General features: G+C 41.3%; 1 protein-coding gene across 9 annotated transcripts in view; it reads right to left on the bottom strand.

Annotated features, from left to right (window-relative positions):
* LOC121283176 (general transcription factor II-I-like) overlaps positions 1-20,486 on the bottom strand; it is a 194,479-nt gene that overhangs the window by 85,044 nt on the left and 88,949 nt on the right. For all 9 annotated transcript variants that reach the window (XM_041197396.1, XM_041197395.1, XM_041197397.1 and 6 more), the window contains 2 exons: positions 19,196-19,267; positions 15,191-15,256 (listed from right to left, as the gene is read on the bottom strand). In XM_041197396.1, coding sequence (XP_041053330.1) covers positions 15,191-15,256; positions 19,196-19,267 — 138 coding nt within the window. The remainder of the gene's footprint in view (positions 1-15,190; positions 15,257-19,195; positions 19,268-20,486) is intronic.

Raw genomic sequence — 20,486 nt, 5'->3', positions numbered from 1 at the left:
CATTTCTAGTTAGTTTCCTCTCGTACTCACTCTCTTTCTCCTTATTAATCTTTTTGCCATTGTCTGCCATTCTTTATATTCTGACTTTTCATCTGACCTGCCACTCACCTTTGCGCAGTTATATACTTTTTCCTTAAGTTTGACGCTTTCCTTAACATCTTTAGTTAAATATGGATGGCGGGTCCTCTTTTTAGAATTTTTCTTTATAGTAGGAATATACTGATCGAGTATTCTGAAATATCCCCTTAATTGTCTGCCACTGCTTCTCTATTGATCTATCCCCTAGCCTAGTATCCCAGTTCACTTCAGCTAGCTCAGCTTTCATGTCCACATAGTTGCCCTTACTTAAGTTTAAGATACTCATCTTAGACCCACTCTTCTCCCTTTCAAACTGTATGTAAAATTCAGTCATATTGTGGTCACTGCTACCTAGGGGTGTCTTTATCCTGAAGTTATTAAAAAATCCTGTTACATTACACAATACCAAGTGTAATATAACCTGCTCTCAGGTTGGTTCCAGAACATGGTGTTCTAAAAAAAATCTCTCTCAAAAGCATTCTACAAACTCATTCAGGCTACTGCTGCCAATCTCATTTTTCCAGTTTAGATGTAGATTAAAATCACCCATGATTATTGCTGTCCCTTTATCACAGGCACACAACATTTCTTCCTGTGTACTTTGTCCTACATTGTGGTTATTGTTAGGGGGCCTGTAAATCACACCCACTGGTGACTTCTTTCCCCTACTATTCCTCATCTCCACCCAAACCAATTCTACATTCTGATCACCTGGACCAAGCATCTGCCATGTGTCTGACTATTTCACATTCTATGTCCTCCTGACTGTTCCTGTATTCCTCAAGGTTTACTTCTTTCATCTATATCATCTACTGTATTATCTGCAATCTTTAAAGTATCAAAGAAAGAAGAACTTGCATTTATATAACACCTTGCACGACTACCAGGCTTCCCAAAGTGCTTTACACTGATGAAGCACCTTTGAAATACAAAGTCACTATGTTAATGTAGGAAACGGAGAGCAGAGGAGTAATCCCTAGTCTCCAATGTTCCCATTAAGCTGCCCAAGTACACAACAGCCTGAAAAGGTAGCATGCAGGTCATGTTCTGGGATAAATAACGCATGCACCACAACGCGCTTTTTAAAGAAAAAAATCAACATATGAACAAGGAGCAGGAGTAGGCCATTCGGCCCCTTGAGCTGGCTCAGCCATTTAATAAGATCATGGCTGATCTGACAGTAACCTCAAATCTGCATCCCACCTACCCCCGATAACCTATCACTCCCTAGCTTACCAAGAATCTATCCACCTCTGCCTTAAAAATATTTAAAGACTCTGTTTCCACCAGCTTTCCAGGAAGAGTGTTCCAAAGACTCATGATTCTGAGGAAAAAATTCACTTCACCTGTTTTAAATGGGCAATCCCTTATTTTTAAACAGTGACCCCTTGCTCTAGATTCTCCCACAAGAGGAAACACTAATGCTCTGTATAACAGAAAGATAACTTCGCTATTTTTGTATTTAATTCCCCTCGTAATAAATGACAACATTCTGTTAGCTTTCTTAATTATTTACTGTACCTGCATACTAGCCTTTTTTGATTCATACACTTAAGACACCCAGGTCCCTCTGCATCTCAGAGCTCAGCAATCTCTCACCATTTAGATAATATATTCTCTTTTATTCTTCCTGCTAAGTTGGACAATTTCACATTTTCCCACATTATACTCCATCTGCCAGATCTTTGCCCACTCACTTAACCTATGTCCCTTTGTCGCCTCCTTAAGTCCTCTTCAAGCTTACTTTCCTACCTATCCGTGTCATTAGCAAATTTGGCAACCATCCCTTCATCCATGTCATTCATATAAATTGTAAACAGTTGAGGTCCCTGTGGCACACCACTTGTTACATCCTGCCAACCAGAAAAAGATTCATTTACGCCTGCTTGCTGTTTCCTGTGAGCTAGGCATGTTTTTGAATTCCGCAATAAGCTTTGAACAGGTAGTTCATCAAATGCCTTCTGGAAATCCAAGTACAGGGCATCCACCGGTTCCCCTTTATCCACAGCATGTTACTTCCTCAAAGAACTCCAATAAGTTGGTTAAACATGATTTCACCTCCCACAAAGCCATGTTGACTCTGCCTGATAACCTTGAACTTATCCAAGTGCTCTGCTATAGCTTCTTTAATAATAGCTAACATTTTCGCTATGGCAGATGTTAAGCTAATTGCCCTGTAATTACCTGCTTGCTGTCTCTCTCCCTTTCTGAATATGAAGTTATATTTACTATCTTCCAACCTAATGGGACCTTCCCTGAATCTAAGGAGTTTTGGAAAATTAAAACCAATGCATCAACTGTCTCACAAGCCACTTCTTTCAAGGCCCTAGTGTGAAGTCCATCAGGATCTGGGCGCTCTTCAGCCCACAGTTTCAATAATTTACTCGGTACCACTTCCCTAGCGATTGTAATTTTCCTGAGTTCCTCCGTCCCTTCTATTTCCTGATTTATAGCTGCTTGTGGGACATTACATGTATCCTCTATAGTGAAGAGTGACACAAAATACCTGTTCAATTCATCTGCCATTTCCTGGTTTTCCATTATCAATTCTCCAGATTCACTTTCTATCGGACCAATGCTCACTTTGTTAATTCGTTTCTTTAAATATTTACAGAAACTCTTATGGTGTTTATATTTCTGACTAGCTTTCTCTCATGCTCTAATTTTCCTTTATTAATCTTTTAGTCATTTTTTACTGTTCTTTATATTCTGTCCAATCTTCTGGCCTTCCACCAATCCTTTCATAATTATATACCTTTTCCTTAAGTTTGATACTATCTTGAACCATTCTAGTTAACCACAGATGGCATGTCTACCCCTTGGACTTTTTCTTACTCATTGGGAGTAGCCTCAATTTTGTTAACCAACCTTTTATGTGGTATTTTGTCAAATGTTTTCTGAAAATCCATATAGATAACATGCACTGCATTCCGCTCAACCTTCTCTCTTACTTCAGCAAAAAATTCAATTAAATTAGTCAAACACAATCCGAGTTTTACAAATCTCTCCAGAAGGCTGTTAATTATTTTCCCTGATCATGGTCTCGAAAACCTTACCCATCACTGATGTTATACTGACTGGCCTGTAGTTACTAGAAGTAGCCTTACATCCCTTCTTGAACAAGGGTGTCAGATTTGTCACTTTCCAATACTCTGGCATCTCCCCTGTATCCAAGGGAGATTAGAAGGTTAAGGCAAGCCCTTCCGTTATCTCCCACCACACTTATGTCAGCAACCTGGAATGCAAACCATCTTGGCCAGGCAACTTCCCCTTTCTTGGCATAGACAACTTTTCCAGTCAATCTTGTCTATCAATTTTCACCCCATCCATTATCTCTACCATCGCCCACTTCTACTGATACTTATCATTCTGTTCACAGTAAACAAAGCACCCATGAAATATCTCATTAAAACCTTGCCCTGCTCCTCTATGCATACATCATCTTCTTTGTCTCTATTGGCCCTATGTTTCATTTCTTGCTTCAGCCAAGATCTTACTGAATGGTGGAACAGGTTTGATGAGCAGCATGATCTCCTGCTTCAATTTCTTATGTTTTTATTCGCCTGCATAACACTCCTCTAGAACCCCCAAATCAAGGAACACTTGCAGCTATTTGGCATCAGCCTTTAATCTTTCCACAGCATCTAACTTAGCCACAAAGTAAGTTATGTTTTATTTTGCAGGCATTGCTGAAACAATGCAGGATTTAGTCAACGGCACAGAAATAGTCCTACAGCAGGCTTGTCCAGTGTGCGGGAAGCCCCCTTGTGGCCCCCAGGGCCAGTTTTCAAAATTCTGGTCAAGCAGGTGAGCTTCAATTCATGATTCTGCATGGAGCTACTCCTCCCATAATACGTCCTTATCCTCCACATTTGCTGCTGATAGGCTCATTGAGCTTATCAACAGCAACTGAGGGAGAGAAACAGTCTCTGATCAGCAGAGCAGTGAACACAGGTGTTGGGAAGTGTGCTGAGGGCTGCCAGGCCAAGAGAAGCGAAGGTGCACAGGGCCCAGCAGGGGGTGGGGGGGAGGGGGGAGAGAATGAAGTTGCCGTGGTGAATGTGAGGCACCGCACGAGACCCTCTCATTTTTATTAATTACTCTTTTTAAGCTTAATTTATTGCTGTGACGTTGCTGTACTTTTGCTCAGCAATTGTTTCTTCCCTTCAGAGATCAACTTGTTTTTCGGAATGGAGTTTATTATGCCAAACATTTTTCCAAATTTGCTCATCAGCCCCGAGCGAGAATAAAGCGCAAATGTGCCCCCCCATCCCGCACCGAGTGAATGAGTTGGACAAGCCTGACCTACAGGGAAGACAGCACCACCTGGTGGGAGTAAGCAGTAGATACATGGGAGGTGAGCTGCATATATTAAAAAATCAGGAGCACAGCAACATTTAGTGAGATCAAGCAGGAACCATGAGATTAGAGAGAGAAAAAAGCAGAGGAGAGTGGAGGATTGCGACTTAAAATGGGATCTGATAATTTGTACAAATTCTGGTCAGCCACTTAAAAGATGTTCAGCTGTAACTTTGTGTGCAGCTTACGAATATTAACCACATGGACAAAAAGAAGTGGGAATGACAGTTGCAAAGAATAAACTGAAAATAGACACACAGTGGTCTCCATATTATCAAAGTTGAAGGGGTTAAGCTAAGCAAAATATTTACTGGAGTGGAGCAGCACCAAGGAGTCCACAGGAATGTTGCAGACTAGGGATCATGACATGGATATATGACTATCCAGGGAAACTGGCCACCCTATGAAGGGAATCAATCTCAAATCTCATTCATTTTTAAAACCCAATTGTGTCAGATAAGCACTGCACACTGTTTCCTCTGCACCTGCTTCATGAAAATGACTTAACCCCAGAAACTCTTGTAATCAAAGACTCCTCTAAGTGGCAGCTGTAGCTCAGTTAGTAGCACTCTTGCCTCAAGAGTCAAAAGATTCTGGGTTAAAACCACACTCCAGAGATTTAAGCACAAAATCTAGACTGACCTTCTAGCGCAGTATTTGAGAGGGTATGACACAGTCAGAGGTGCCACTTTTGATCAGGTGTTAAACCGAAGTCCCATCTGCTCTGTCAAGCTGACATAATAGATTCCATCACTATTTTGATGAGTTTCCTGGACAATATTTATCAAAAGATTATCTGGTCATTATCACAATGCTGCCAGTGGGAGCTTGCCATGCTGTCAGGTTTATTAAAACACAACAGTGGCTATCCTTCATAAGCAAAGCTCTGTAAAGTGCTTTGAGACATTGAGGTCATGAAAGGCACGCTACAAATGCATATATTTCTTTCTTCCATTAGTATGATCAGATTCCCATTCTGCCACAGTTACTTTGACAGAAGTGAGATTATGAATATTCAACCCAAAGTTATTGCTTTAAAACAGTACAGAATAGATCCACCGTTCTACACATTGTACAAAATGTTTACTGCAAGGAAAAAAGTTTCTTTTTCCTTCAAGGAAGGTCATACATCACCAGTGGCATTCTGCAACATAAAGCAGCATTTTTGCGCACAGACATCATTATTTAATGTGACAATTAAATCTGGATTTTCTTTACTCAAACATGACATCGGCAATCAACTTGCACATAAAGGTAATTTTCATTCTCTTCCACTATTTTCAGCCATTTTACATTCCCAGCAGATATAATTTCTGCACCTGCCAGCCAGACACAGGCCACATCAGCCCCACTTATACACACGCCACAGTTAATGTGTGTTAGAATTCAAGTTTTTCAAATAGATTCTTCAAGGGTGAAACTGCAGTGAGAGTCAATTTTTGATGCGTTTCTCAGTCAATCCCTTCCACACTGCATTTCCATGGCCTAGAAGAATTGACCATTGTGGTACTTTTTCACTCCCAAGCATAAAATTACTTCGCTCAGCAGGGGCATCAATAGGAAACGTCCTTGATCTTTCTTGGTCCCAAGGCTGAATATGGTCCATCATACCCTGGATAGTTGTTATTCCAAGATCACAGAGATCTCCCGAGTGAATGCACCATTAGGATTATTTTGGCTCTCTTGTAATAGTCCAATTTCAAATTTATGACCTATTCTACACAAAATTAACAACGTCTCTCAAGCTTCTTTATTTTGTTGAACAAGTGGAACCCATATGTCCTGGAATTATTAATATAAATTAGAGGTCTTTGTTTGCCATCCGAGAACAAAGAGTGACAAGGTGAAGTGTTGTTAGCCATTTTCTCCAACTAAACACCTCTTCCCTTTTGAAGAACATGCAAGATAGAAGAAGTAGGCCAAATGCCCCTCAAGTTTGGTCAGCCATTTATTAAGATTATGACTGAGCCTTGGCCTAACCTCCATTTTCCTTTCTGATCACCAGATCCCTTGAGTTCAAAAAAATCTATTGATCTCAGCCTTTAATATACTCATCAACCATGTATTCAGAGTACTCTGGGGTGTGGAATTCCAAAGACTCACAACCCTATCAGTGAAGAAATTTTCCTCCTAAAGCAGCAATCCCCTTAGCCAGAGACTATGCCCCTTGAAACAAAGTGCCTGTTTGGTGAGAGGCAGTCAGAAAGCCCAAATGCATATTAAAGTTGTCTTCTAGAGCCCAGTGTTGCACGAATCCTCCGTTGTTTACCGATTGAATGCTTTAAATTTTGTGATGCCAGCCTAATCTGCTTTTAAAGTTGCAGTCATCAAACTAAGCTGTTGGATGGCTTTTTTTTGACGATTATGAGAAGAGCACTTTGCAATGCACAACTAAATATCAATGGCAACTAGTTTTCCCATTTGCTTTGTTTTGGTTCACTATATTAGTTGGGGCTTTACAACTATTCAAATCAGCCTTGGCTCAATTGATAGCACATTTGCCTCCTGGTCAGAAGGTTGTGGGTTCAAGGCCAACTCGCGGGATGAGAACAACAATTACATTCAGCCTTGGGACCAAGATGTGGCCTGGCATACTCTGGACCAGTTGGAGTCTGTTATTCCAAGGCTGACAATCCAGTGCAGCACTGAGGGAGTAAAATGATTTCATGGCAATATTTTGAAGGAGGGCAAGGGTGTTATCCCTAGTACCCTGGCCAATATTTGTCCCAATCAAAATTTCTGGAGCAGGTTATCTTGCCATTATCACATTGCTGTTTGTGGGCATTTGCTGTTCACAAATTCACAAAGCGTTTCCAACACTACAGCAGTGACCTGAATCTGCCGCGAAGCAGCAATCACCAGCAGACTGCTGCTCTGACTGCACTCCAAAACAGCTCCATATCTCTGGCCAGGTCTTCCAAACCAAGCTTCTCCGGTAATACAAAGTGTGCAGTTCCTCAGGGAACTCCATCACATCGGATTAACTTTCAGGGCCGGTGGGGTGGGGAACAACTGGACATGCCCCCTTTCTATACTGCCAGCTACTGTAAGGCAAGTTTAAATATCCAGGGTAAATGTGGATAAATATTAGTGAATGGCTGAGCGTTGGCGAGGTGAACATCAGCAAGTAGATACGTTGGGTAGGGCAGCGATCAAGTTGTGGGCATGGCAGGGTGGTGGGGAGTAGTCAGGTCTGGTCAGGGAGTAGTCAGGTCAAGTGAAGCAGGGGGTAGCACAGTTGTGAGCAGGAGTCAGGTCAGGTGGGATAATCAGTAGGTTGGCGGGGGGGGGGGGGTTGCATCACTGAGTGTTTGGGTTGCGGGGGGCGGATAGGGGTGGTGAAATTGTGTGTGTGGGTGGGTGGGGGGTGGGGGGTCAGTTCTGTAGTTACCCAGGGGTTAGACTAGGATTTTTCTGTCTAACATTTCCTGGGTGATTATTCAAGTATGTACTACGTAATGGTCCCAAGGCACCAGCTCTAACTCAACAATCCAGAAACTTTCAGGAAGGGTCCTGGGCAGCAGGAAAATTACCCATCAGAAGTTCAAACTTCCCAGGTAATCCCATCAACTTCAGCGTGCTGGGTCTTCCACAGGGCCCTGATGCGTACCTCAAGTCATACATCTGGTCTCTAACAATCTGGAGACCAGAAGATTTCAGCCAGTGACTACACTTCAAAAAGTACTTCCTCGGCTGTAAAGCACTTTGGATGCTATGTAAATGCAAATCGTTCTTTACGAGACTTACAGTGATGAAGTAAATCACATCAGAGTGAAACATATCAAATCATATATACACTAAAACTCAGTTGGTGTGGGCATGTCATAAAAAGACTTTAGCTAATAATAAGATTAGACATGACAAATCGCAAGCTTGCTACAGTCAGTTAATTTATTTATTTATTCCTGTGTACTCTGTCCAAAGGCAGGTCCCTTGGCTCACTCTTCACTGATGCTTCGTCCCGAGTCATTTCCTTGTCTGCTTTTTTCCAGTTGTGGTTGGTCATTGTCTTCCACTCAGGGACAAGGCAAGGAGGCAGGTCCCAAGTATAACCTCAGCCAGAACAGAAATCAGACCCACACAATTGGCATTATTATGTACCACACGCTGACCATCTAGCCAATTGTGCCAAGCACCTCCCCTACAGTTAGTTGCTCTTAGTTGTCTTGTAGTCATATTCAAAAACAATTGTGACTTGCAATACAGTACAAATATGCCTTTAACCTGATGAGTGAAGTGCAACTACTAAATATAATGATCAAAGTTTTACGTAAATCAGAAATTAAAGCTGAGGAAACATTCACTTAACCTGCTGCATCTGCACCAGACTGCTCTTCAACTGGAGTCACAATGCAATTTGATGTCCAGTCTAGCTTGTATTTATATAATGCATTTAACATGTTAAATAAAGAAATTAAAGAAATAAAAATTCTAAGGTACTTAGTAGAGCTGCAAAGGAAAAAAATTGAATGCCAAATCATCAGAGCAGGCATTACAAGGGGTGACCAAATATTTGGTTGAAAAAATGGGTTTCAAGGAATCACAAGGAAGAAGGGGTTTAGATTAGGAATTCCAGAGCATGGGATCAAGGCAGCAGAAGGTATGTCTGTCCATGACAGGCATAAAAACATAGAAAATAGGAGGAGTAGGTCATTCGGCTCTTCAAACTTGCTCTGCCATTCAATATGATCATGGCCGATCTTCTAGCTCAATGCCATACTCCCACATTCTCCCCATACCTCTTGACACCGCCAAAGTCTTCTGTGATAGAGAATACCACAGGTTCGTCAGCCTCTGAGTGAAGAAGTTTCTCCTTATCTCAGTCCTAAATGGTCAGATCTGAGACTGTGACCCCTTATTCTAAACCCCCAGCCAAAGTAAACATTCCTTCATTCATTCCTTTCATTCATTCATTCCTGCATCCAGTCTGTCCAGCCCTGTCAGAATTTTATATGTTTCATTAAGATCCCCTCTCATTCTTCTAAACTCAAGTTGATACAGGCCTAGTTGGTCTAATCTCTCCTCATACGACAAAGGACGCGAAGGGGCACCGGGCAAAAGGGTGGAAGGAGAGCGGCAGAGGTGCAGGGTAAAAGAGCGCGAGGAGAGCAAACCTGCATGAGGGGGGCAGCGAGAGATAAAAACCAGCAGCAGAGAGCCCCTTCAACCTGTCAAGAGCCAAAACGTGATGTCACAGGAAAACAGATAGGTGATTGGTGGGTATATCTGTTTCTTGTCTCTTTTGATTGGCCAAGTGATCTAAATCAGGAGACATTTTTACAGCTGAAGAGTACAGTTAAGAAATTCACGTTAAAATTATTTAACACCTAAATTAATTAAATAGAAGAGATGGCTGGGCAGGCAATATGTTGCACCCTTACTATCTGGGAGCTGATGGACCAGTGCAATCCACGGTGATCACATTTGCAGCAAGTGTTGGCTGCAAGAGGAACTTCGGCTCAGAGTCAATGAGTTGGAGTCCGAACTGTGGACACTGCGACACATCAGGCAGGGGGAGAGTTACCTGGACACTGTGTTTCATGAAACAATCACAGCCCTTAGATTAAATCAATCAAATTTGGACCATGGTCAGGGACAGGAGGGTGTGACTGTGAGTGAGGCAGGTATGGGGATCCAGAACTTAGCTTTGGAGGGGCCTCAGCCAGTGCCCTTGTTCAATAGGTACAAGGTTCTTGCTCCTGGTGTGGAGGAGGGCACTGATTGCAGGGAGGAGGAGTGAACTGACCACAGCACCATGGTACAGAGCACCATTCAAGTTGGGGGAGAAAACAGAAATGTAGCAGTAATAGGGGATAGCATAGTTAGGGGAATAGATACTGTTCTCTGCAGCAAAGACAAGAGCCCCAAAGGCAGTGTTGCCTACCTGGTGCCAAAGTTAAGGACATCTCTTCTGGACTGGAGAGGAACTTGGAATGGGAGGGGAAGGATCCAGTTGTCATGGTCCACGTAGGTACCAAAGACATAGGTAGGACTGGAAAAGAGGCTCTGCTGAAGGCCTACAGGCAGCCAGGGCCAAATTAAAAAGCAGAACCACAAATCTCTGGGTTACTACCTGAGCCACGTGCAAATTGGCATAAAGTAAATAAAATTAGAGGGGTAAATGTGTGGCTCAAAGATTCATGGGGCACTGGCACCAGTACTGGGGAAAGGGAGAGCTGTTCTGTTGGGACGGGCTTCATCTGAACCATGCTGGGACCAGTGTCCTGGCGAATTGTATAACTAGGGCTGTACATAGGACTTAAAACTATTTAGTTGGGGGAAGGGTCAATTGAAGAGAAGTTTTAAAAAAATCAAAAAGAAACAAGAGAGCAGAGGTGCAGCATTTTGAAGAGGCGAACGATAATCAAAAGTGTGACAGGAATGGGGAAGAAAATATAAGCAGAAGAATGCAGCAGAAATTAGAACCAGAATGAATAATAATGGTAAAAAGTCAAAAGCTTAAGGCTCTTTATCTGAATGCACGCAGCATTTGTAATAAGATAGACGAGTTGATGGCACAAATAAAAATAAATGAATATGACTTGACAGCTGTTACAGAGGCGTGGTTGCAAGGTGACCAAGACTGGGAACTCAATATTCAATGGTATTTGACCAGAAAAATAGGCAAAAAGCAAAAGGAGGTTGGTACCTTTGTTAATAAAGGAAGGTATCAGTGCGGTGGTGAGTAGTGACGTAAGTGCAATAGATATGATGTGGAATCAGTTTGGGTGGAAATAAGAAATAGCAAGGAAAAGAAGTCACAGGTGGGAGTCGTCTATAGGCCCCTAAAGAGTTGCCTCACTGTAGGACAAAGTATAAATCAGGAAACAATGGAGGTGCGTAAGGAGGGCGCTAAAATTGTCATGGTTGATTTTAATCTGCATATTGACTAGGCAAATCAGATTGGCAGGGGCAACATGGAAGATGAATTCATACAGTATATCAGGGATTGGTTCTTGGAGCAATACGTTGCAGAAACTACTTGGGAACAGGCTATTTTAGATCTAGTAATGTGTAATGAAATAGGGTTAATAAGAGATCTCATAGTTAAGGACAGCGATCACAACATGGTAAAATTTCAAATTCAGTTTGAGGGCGAGCAACTTGGGTCTCAAACCAGTGTCCTCAACTTAAATAAGGGCAATTAGAGGTATGAAGAAAATTGTCTAAAGTGGGCTGGGAAAATAGACTAAGGAGGTCAGTGGATGAGCAGTGGCAGACATTTAAGCAGATATTTCATAAAGCTCAGCAAAAATTTATCCCAGTCAAAAAGGACTTGAAGAGAAGGAAGAACCACCTGTGGTTAACCAAGGCAGTCAAGGAGAGTATCCAATCAAAAACTAAGGCATACAAAATGGCAAACACTAATGGTTGGCCAGGGGATTGCGAATTTATTTTTTTATGAACCAGCAGCTGATGACTAAAAAGCTAATAAAGTGGGAAAAAATTGAGTATGAAAACAAATTGACAAGAAATACAAAAACAAACGGGTATATAAAAAGAAAGAGTGGCTGAAGTAAGCATGGGACCCTTGGAGGGTGCAACTGGAGAATTGATAATGGGGAACAGGGAAACGGCAGATAACTTAAACCAATATTTTGCATCAGTCTTCATGGTGGAGGACACTATAAACATCCCAAAGATATCAGATAAGCAAGGAGCTCATGGGAGGAAAGATCTTGTAACAGTCTCTAGCACGAGGGACAAAGTATTTGACAAACTAATGGGACTAAAGGCAGACGAGTCACCAGGGCCTGGGGGCCTGCATCCAAGGGTTTTAAAGGAAGTTGCTGCCGAGATAGTGGAGGCATTGGTAGAAATATTTCAGAACTCACTGGATTCCGGGAGGGTCCCAGCGAATTGGAATACCACCAATGTGATGCCCCTGTTCAAAAAGGGAGGGAGACAAAAAGCAGGAAACTTTAGGCCAGTCAGCCTAACATCGGTCGTTGGGAAAATCCTACAGTCCATTATTAAGGAAGAAATAGCAGGACATTTAGAAAAGCTTAACACAATCAAACAGAGTCAACATGGTTTTGTGAAAGGGAAATGATGTTTGACAAGTTTGCTAGAGTTCTTTGAGGATATAACAAGCAGAGTTTATAAAGGGGAACAGGTAGATGTTGTATATTTGGATTTCCAGAAGGCATTTGATAAGGTGCCATATAGAAAGGTTACTGCGCAAGATAGGAGCTCACGGTATTAGGGGTAATGTATTAGCACGGATTGAGGATTGGTTAACGCACAGAAGACAGAGTCAGGATTAATGGGTCTTTTTCAGTTGGAAAGACGTAACTAGTGGACTGCCACAAGGGTCAGTCCTAGGGCCTCAATTATTTACTATCTATATTAATGACTTGGAGGAGGGGCAGAGTGTTATGTATCCAAATTTGCCGACGATACAAAAATAGGTGGGAGGACATGTTGTGATGAGGACATAAGGAATCTGCAAGGGGATACAGATAGATTGAGTGAGTGGGCAAAAACTTGGCAGAATGAGTTTAATGTAGGAAAGTGTGAGGTCATGCACTTTGGTAGGAAGAGTCAAAAGACAGACTATTAAATGGAGAGACACTCTTTAAAAAAAGTGCAACAATGAGGGATCTGGGTGTTCTTGTGCATGAAGCATAAAAAGTTAGCATGCAGGTGCAGTAAGTAATTAAGGCAGCAAATGGAATTTTGGCCTGTATTGCTAGAGGGTTGGAGTTTAAAAACAGAGAAGTCTTGTTTCAACTATATAAGGTGTTAGTGAGGAGTGCTGTGTACAGTTTTGGTCCCCGTATTTAAGAAAGGATATCCTGGCATTGGAAGCAGTTCAAGAAAGATTCACTAGGCTAATTCCTGGGATGAAGGGGTTCACTTATCAAGAACAGCTAAACAGGCTAGGCCTTTATTCATTAGAGTTTAGAAGAATGAGGGGTGATCTTATTGAAACGTACAAGATTCTGAGGGGGCTTGACAAGGTAGATGTTGAGAAGATGTTTCCACTAGGTGGGGGTATCTCAAACTAGGGGGCATAGTTACAGAATAGGGGGACACTCATTTAAAACTGAGATGCAAAGGGATTTCTTCTCTCAGTAGGTAGTGAATGTCTGGAATTCCCTACCCTAGATAGTTGTGCAGGCTAGATCACTGAAAATATTTAAAGAGGAGTTAGATAGGTTTTTGAAATATGGGGGAGTTGAGGGCTATGAGGAGCTGGCACGAAAGAGGGGTGGAGGCCTGGGGAAGATCAGCCATGATCTTATTGAATAATGGGACAGGCTTGAGGGGCCAAATGGCCTTCCCCTACTCCTATCTCTTACGTTCTTATTAATGTCCCAGGAAACAGTTTGGTGAACCTTCAACGCACTCCCTCTATAGCAAGTATGTCCTTTCTTAGGTAAGGAGACCAAAACTGCACACAATACTCCAGGTGTGGTTTCACCAAGGCCCTGTATAGCTGCATTAAGACATCCTTGCTCCTGTACTCAAGTCCTCTCGCAATGAAGGCCAACATATCATTTGCCTTCTTAAGTGCTTGCTGCACCTGCACGCTTGCTTTCAGTGATTGGCGTACAAGTACAAAGGGACCTGGGCAGTCCAGCAACATTTCTCAATCTATCGCCATTTAAAAATGCTCTGCCATTCTGTTTTTCCTACCAAAGTGAATAACTTCACATTTATCCATGTTATACTGCATCTGCCATGTGTTTGCCCACTCACTCAACCTGTCTAAATCACCTTGAAGCTGCTCAACACCCTCCTCATTGTTCACATTCCCACCAAGTTTTGTGTCATCAGCAAACTTTGAAATATTACATTTGGTTCCCTCATCCAAATCATTGATATATATTGTGAATAGTTGGGGCCCAAGCACTGAACTCTGAGGCACCCCCCTAGTCACCTGCAACTCCAAAAAAAAGACCCGTTTATCCATACACTTTCCTGTCTGCTAATCAATTCTCATTCCATGCCAATATATTACTCCTGCCTGCTTTAATTTTACACACTAACTTATGTGGGACTTTTATCAAAGGCTTTCTGAAAATCCAAATGCACCACATCCACTGGTTCTCCCTTATTCTATTCTGTTAGTTATCTTCTCAAAAAAACTCCAGTAGGTTTGTCAAACCATGATTTCTCTTTCATAAATCCATGTTGACTTTGTCTAATCCGTTGATAGTTATAGTTTGATATTTTCTAAGTGCCCTGAGATGCATGAGATCGGGCAGAGGAGCATACAAGGCTAGAGTCAGAGGATAATTTGACGGGGGTAGTTGTGCAGCTACAGAGGTTGCAGAGATAACAATGGGCAAGACTATGTTGATGTTTAAACAAGATTGAGAATTTTAAATCCGAGAAATTGGGGACCAACATAGATCAAAACAATGTGAAATGCCCAATTAAATGCCAGCCTTGGCAACAAAAAATTCTGTCGACGAAAGGGAAGTTTCTCTCATCCAGGATTAGGCTACAGGATAGAGATCACTATTGTAAGTGTTACTTAAAAGACTAAATAAAATAATGCAGAAATGCCAATTTAAACACCCCTTACACCCCACCAGCTAACATGCTAATTGATAGAAAGTAACAGTACAAAATATTTGTTTGGGAAGAAACACACTCCACCAATTTTGCGCAGGAGCACAAAGATTAAGTGTACAATCAAATCAGCTCTTATTGGTGGATTATCCATTTTCTTATTTTAAAAATCATTGATGGCAAGTACTCTTCTAAGGCAGGTTAATAGAACGCTCTGAAAAACAATTACCTTGGTAAGACTTTGATTGGGAAGCTCCCTCAGTATCACTGGCTTCTGAAGTAGTCGCACTAGGCCCTGTCATAAAAAGGTGCTTTTTTATAAAACTTTTGTTACTAACCTTTACAGCATGTATTTTTAAAAATGTAATGTCAATATCATACAAACATGAAAAAGACCACAGAAATGGACTACTTAGCCCATTAAGCTTGTCCTATACAGTTATGATGAGCTTGACTATTATGAAACCATTGCCCTCAACTCTCACAATCCCCTGGGACAGAAAAAATCAGATACATTCATGCTAGGATAATTCAGGAAGATAAAGAATATCTGTGGAATCCCTCCCTGACACTCAAAGGCCAAAATAAGTTCCAGAAAAACTACAGTGACCATGTGACACAATGTCCAATATCCCAGTAACATTTTGTTTGCTGTGATATCAGCCACAGGGGGAACTCTTCCATAAATATTTTGAAAGACTTCAGTAAATCCACACTCAGTTGGTGAGCAAGCTAAGTATTCCAAAACTCTAGAACTCTCAATGAGAAGAAAATTTCTCCCACCATCTAACCTATTTCTAAGTTTGGATGACTTAAACACATACCCTGGTTCACCCCAAGCTATCTTAAGTTGAATAGACTATCCAAATGGATACATTCTAGATTTTTCATTGTTTCAGAGCACAATAAAGTCTCCTCAAAGTCCATGCTTTTCCAGAGTACTCAGTTGCCATTACAGTTTTAAGTTACTATTTTGGGCTTAGAAAACAAAGAAATTTAAAGCTAGATGAGGGAACGAGGAACTTCCGTTACAAAAGTAGAAAGAAGTTGGGACTGTTTTCCTTGGAGAAGAGAAGACCAAGAGGAGATTTGATAGAGGTATTCAAAATCATGAGGGGTTTGGACAGAGTAAATAGGGAGAAACTGTTCCCACTTGAGAGGATCAAGAATGAGAGGGCACAGAATTTAAAGTAATTGGCAAAAGAAGCAAAAGTAACAGGGGAAAGACTTTTTCACGAAGCAGGTAGTTAAGGTCTGGAATGCACTCCTGAGAGTGTGATGGAGGCAGGTTCAATTGAGGCATTCAAAAGGGAATTCAGTTGTTACCTGAAAGGGAAGAATGTGAAGGGTTATGGGGAGAAGCGGGGATTGCCATTAGGTAAGTTGTTCCTTCTGAGAGCTGGCGCAGACATGACAGGCAGAATGGCCTCCTTCTGCGCTGTAACAATTCTGTGATGTGATTTTTCAGGGTTTTAATAACTTGTCTATTTAATTTTTTGGAATACTATGTTTTGCATTATTTTCTATAAGCCAGGCAGGCTTCATATGGGAAAGACGTTAACAGGCTTCTGCCCAGGCAATTTGTAACCAACTTCCCTTTAAATATTCATTATGGGGAAAAGCTTAGAAAGCCCAACTGAAATTCTATGAGACGACCAGCAATATTTCTCTCGATGATGCAACAACTAATGCATCAATGGAGGTAATCCATGCAAGGATCCAAAACGGCACTACAAAGTAAACATTTTTTTCAACAAATAATTGGGCAGCAGTATATTTTACCAGTGATGATCCTTCATCACAAAAATCACAGAACGGTTACAGGACCGAAGGAAGCTATTCAGCCCATCATGTGCTGGTTCTCTGAAGGAGTAATTCACCTAGTCCCACTCCCCCAACTTCTCCCCATAGTCCTGCATATTCTTCCTTTTATGAAAATAATCATAATCGCTCTTGAATGCCTCAATTGAACCTGCCTCCACCATACCCTCAGGCAATGCATTCCAGACCCCAGCCACTCGCTGTTTGTAAGTTTTTGTCATGTCACCATTGCTTCTTTTCCCAATTGCCTAAATCTGCATCCTCTTGTTCTCAATCCCCCCCACAAGCCAATGGGAACAGCTTTTCCCTATCTACGCTGCCAAGACCCCTCATGATTTTGAATACCTGCCAAATCTCCTCTCAACCTGCTCATCCAAGGAATACATTCCCAACTTCTCCAATCCATCTACATAACTTAAGTTCTTCATCCCTGAAACCATTCTCATTAATATTTTCTGCAACCTCTCTAATGCCTTCACATGCTTCCTAAATTGTGGTGCCCAGAATTGGACTTAATACTCTAGTTGAGGCCAATCTAGTGTTCTATACAAGTTTAACATAAGTTCCTTGCTTTGGTACCCTATGGCTCTATTATATTAATAAAGCCTAGGATACTGTATGCTTTATTAACCACTCTCTCAACCTGTCCTACTACCTTCAGTATCTTATGCTTATATACACCCAGTTCCCCCTGCTCCTGCACCCTCTATGGAATTGTATCCTTTATTTTATATCGTTCCCCTACATTCTTCCTAACAAAATGAATCACTTCACATTTCACTGCATTAAATTTCATCTGCCACTGCTCACTCATTCCACCAGCCTCTCTATATCCCTTTGAAGTTCTGCACTATCCTCATCCACAAATTTTGAGATTGTGTCCTGTACACTCAAGTCTAGGTCATTAATATATATCAGGAAGAGCAGAGGTCCTAACACTGACCCTAAGGTACTCCACTATAAACCTTCCTCCAGTCCAAGAAACATCAATTAACCACCACTCTGTTTCCTGTCAATTTTGTATCCCATGTTGCTACTGTCCTTTTATTCCATGAATTCTAACTTTGCTGAAGTCTGTAGTATGGCACTTTCTCAAGTGTCCTTTAGAATCCTTTAGAATTCCATGTACAACATATCGACAGCATTACCCTCACCAACCCTCTGTTAACTCATTAAAAAGCTCTGGTTAGTTAGTACGATTTACCGTTACCAAATTCATTCCGGCTTTCCTTAAATAACCCATATTTCCCAAATGACTATTCATTTTGTCCCAAGTTATCATTTCTTGAAGCTTCCCCACCACCAAGGTTAAACTGACTGGCCTGTGGTTGCTGGGCTTATCTTTACACCCTTTTTTGAACAAGGGTGCAACATTTTTGTAATTCTCCATTCTTCTGGCACCACCCCCCCAAGTCGAAGGAAGATTGGAAAATGGAAGGCCAGTTTTAAGGCCACTATTTCCACTCTCACTTCCCTCGATATCCTTGGGTGCATCTCATCTGGTCCTGTTGTCTTATCAACTTTTAAGTAGTCTATCCGATACCACCTCTTTACCAATTTTAAACCTTTCTAGTAACTGAATTTCCTCCCCTTTCATCATGGCCTGGGCAGCATCTTTATCCCTGATAAAGACAGATGCAAAGTATTCAGATGTATCTGCCTCCATGCTCAAATCCCCTTTCTGGTTCCTAATTGGCCCACTCCTCCTTTGACCACCATCTTACTATCTATATGGCTATAGAACTTTTGGATTCCTTTGTATGTTAGATCCCAATCACTTTTCATACCTCTATTTGCTTCACTTATTTGCTTTTCAATTCACCTCTGAACCTTCTATATTGAGCCTGGTTACCATTTATGCATTGACAAAAAATTTCCATGCCACCTCTTGTAACTATTTCTCCCACTTAATTCTTACCATCTCCCTTTGTCTAGTTTCCACTAATTGCATTCACTTCCTCAGGAATTAACTCACTATCTGTATTTATTCTATTCTTCCCTCCGCACACCTACCCCCTCCCACCATTCAGTCTCAGTCCATTTGTTTCTTTTCCCATCTTCTTCCTCTCCTCCAGTTAATCTATTATATTACACTCACAAGAAAAACCTGTCAGGATCTGCCTTTCTTTTCCCCTTATCTACCTATGCTCCTGTTTTATATATTTTCCCCTTCTCTGCTCATGATCCCTTTCTTTCCCTTAAGTTGATGTTGTAGATTTGGAATGTGTTCAATTTATGGAATTGGTCACACCTCAGAACAAACCACATCAGACATTTTTGAAGCAATGCTTTATCCCATGGTGTGCATAGACAAATCAGAACAGATAAACCATTTTAATTTCGTTAAATCATGCTAAGCATATAATTAGCACATGCCAAAAGCCAGGAATAACAAGCTGGGTTTCCATATTACCTTGAACACTATATCGATAATAATCTGGATCTTCTGGTTCAGCTTTGATAGCAACTGGTTCAACAGATGTGCCTGAAACAATTTAGAACAATGAAAATCCTACACAGCAAAAATCCAAATTTTATGAACAAGGAAAGCAGAGATTGCAGAAAAAAGGATTTTATTTCTATCTCACTTTTCTCTTTCTATGGGGACCAAATCTAGGATGCTGTTTCATACAGCGGAAACTCTCCCCTGACTTGCCCAAGCGCCCATTAGCCTGTAGGCTATTTAATCAGAGCCAAGCCCAAAATCCTCCAGCTGTCAATAGTAGTAATACTGGGACCACTTTCCAGCTACTTTGCACCTGCTGTTCTCAAAAATGCTTACTTTTTTTAATATAAAGTCGATGTTGACAAATGGCACACAACAGGACGGATGGTGGGGAGGGGGGGGTTAGTTAATGCCCCCTGAAGTACTACAGGAGTCAAGATGGCAGCTGCAGCAACAGCAGGACCAGGGTCAGCTGAAGTACTAAGATAGGGCGGGGAAGGGGGGTCTTGGTACTTTCACAGCCAGTCCAAATCTCACCTAAAGCGTTTTAATCTCCAAACCACCCAGGCCGAGAACGCGAGAAGCAGCGTGTGTTGAGGGTGAGTGAGTGAGCACCCCAAGACAGTGAGCTGAACATACTCTCACTCACTCTAATGGTCATCTTTATTAATTATGCCCTCTAATTACCAACTTGCTTAATGCCCTGATAACATTACCATAAACTCCTCTTAATCTTTGCTCTACCAGTGAAAAACTCAGTTTCACTGCCCTCCCCTCATAATTGAAATCTCTCTGGTATAATCCTAGATATGAAAAGAACAAGTCACATATGACATTTTACCAAGGTTCTTTGAAGAAATAATGGAAGGTATTAATGAGCGGTGTAATGGTGTTTTACATAGGTTTCAAAAAGCTGCTTGATAAAAGATTCTGCATAGAAAGATTATTGATAATATTAAGGAATATGTATTAAAGCAAATGTGGCAGCAAGATTAGTAAGCTGCCTAAAGGACAGACAATATAGTACTAGATGTTTTTGGACTGGATGGATACATTTAGTATATAAAATTTATAAAAGACAATAAGGGAGGATATTTGACTAGAAGAAGATTGCAAAAAGTGTATAGTGGATTGTCATAGTAAAGTCAGGTTGCTGCATAATTTGAGCAATTAAACATCAAAAGACTGCTGGGGAAAACATTCACATAACTGGAGTAAATAATGGTTGCAGATAGAAAAATACATAGCTTCAACTTAA

Source organism: Carcharodon carcharias, chromosome 10 (genome assembly GCF_017639515.1).
Source record: "Carcharodon carcharias isolate sCarCar2 chromosome 10, sCarCar2.pri, whole genome shotgun sequence".
In the NCBI taxonomy this organism is placed as follows: domain Eukaryota; kingdom Metazoa; phylum Chordata; class Chondrichthyes; order Lamniformes; family Lamnidae; genus Carcharodon; species Carcharodon carcharias.
Note: the sequence above shows the minus strand (reverse complement) of the source record. Positions and strands in the feature narration are given on the sequence as shown.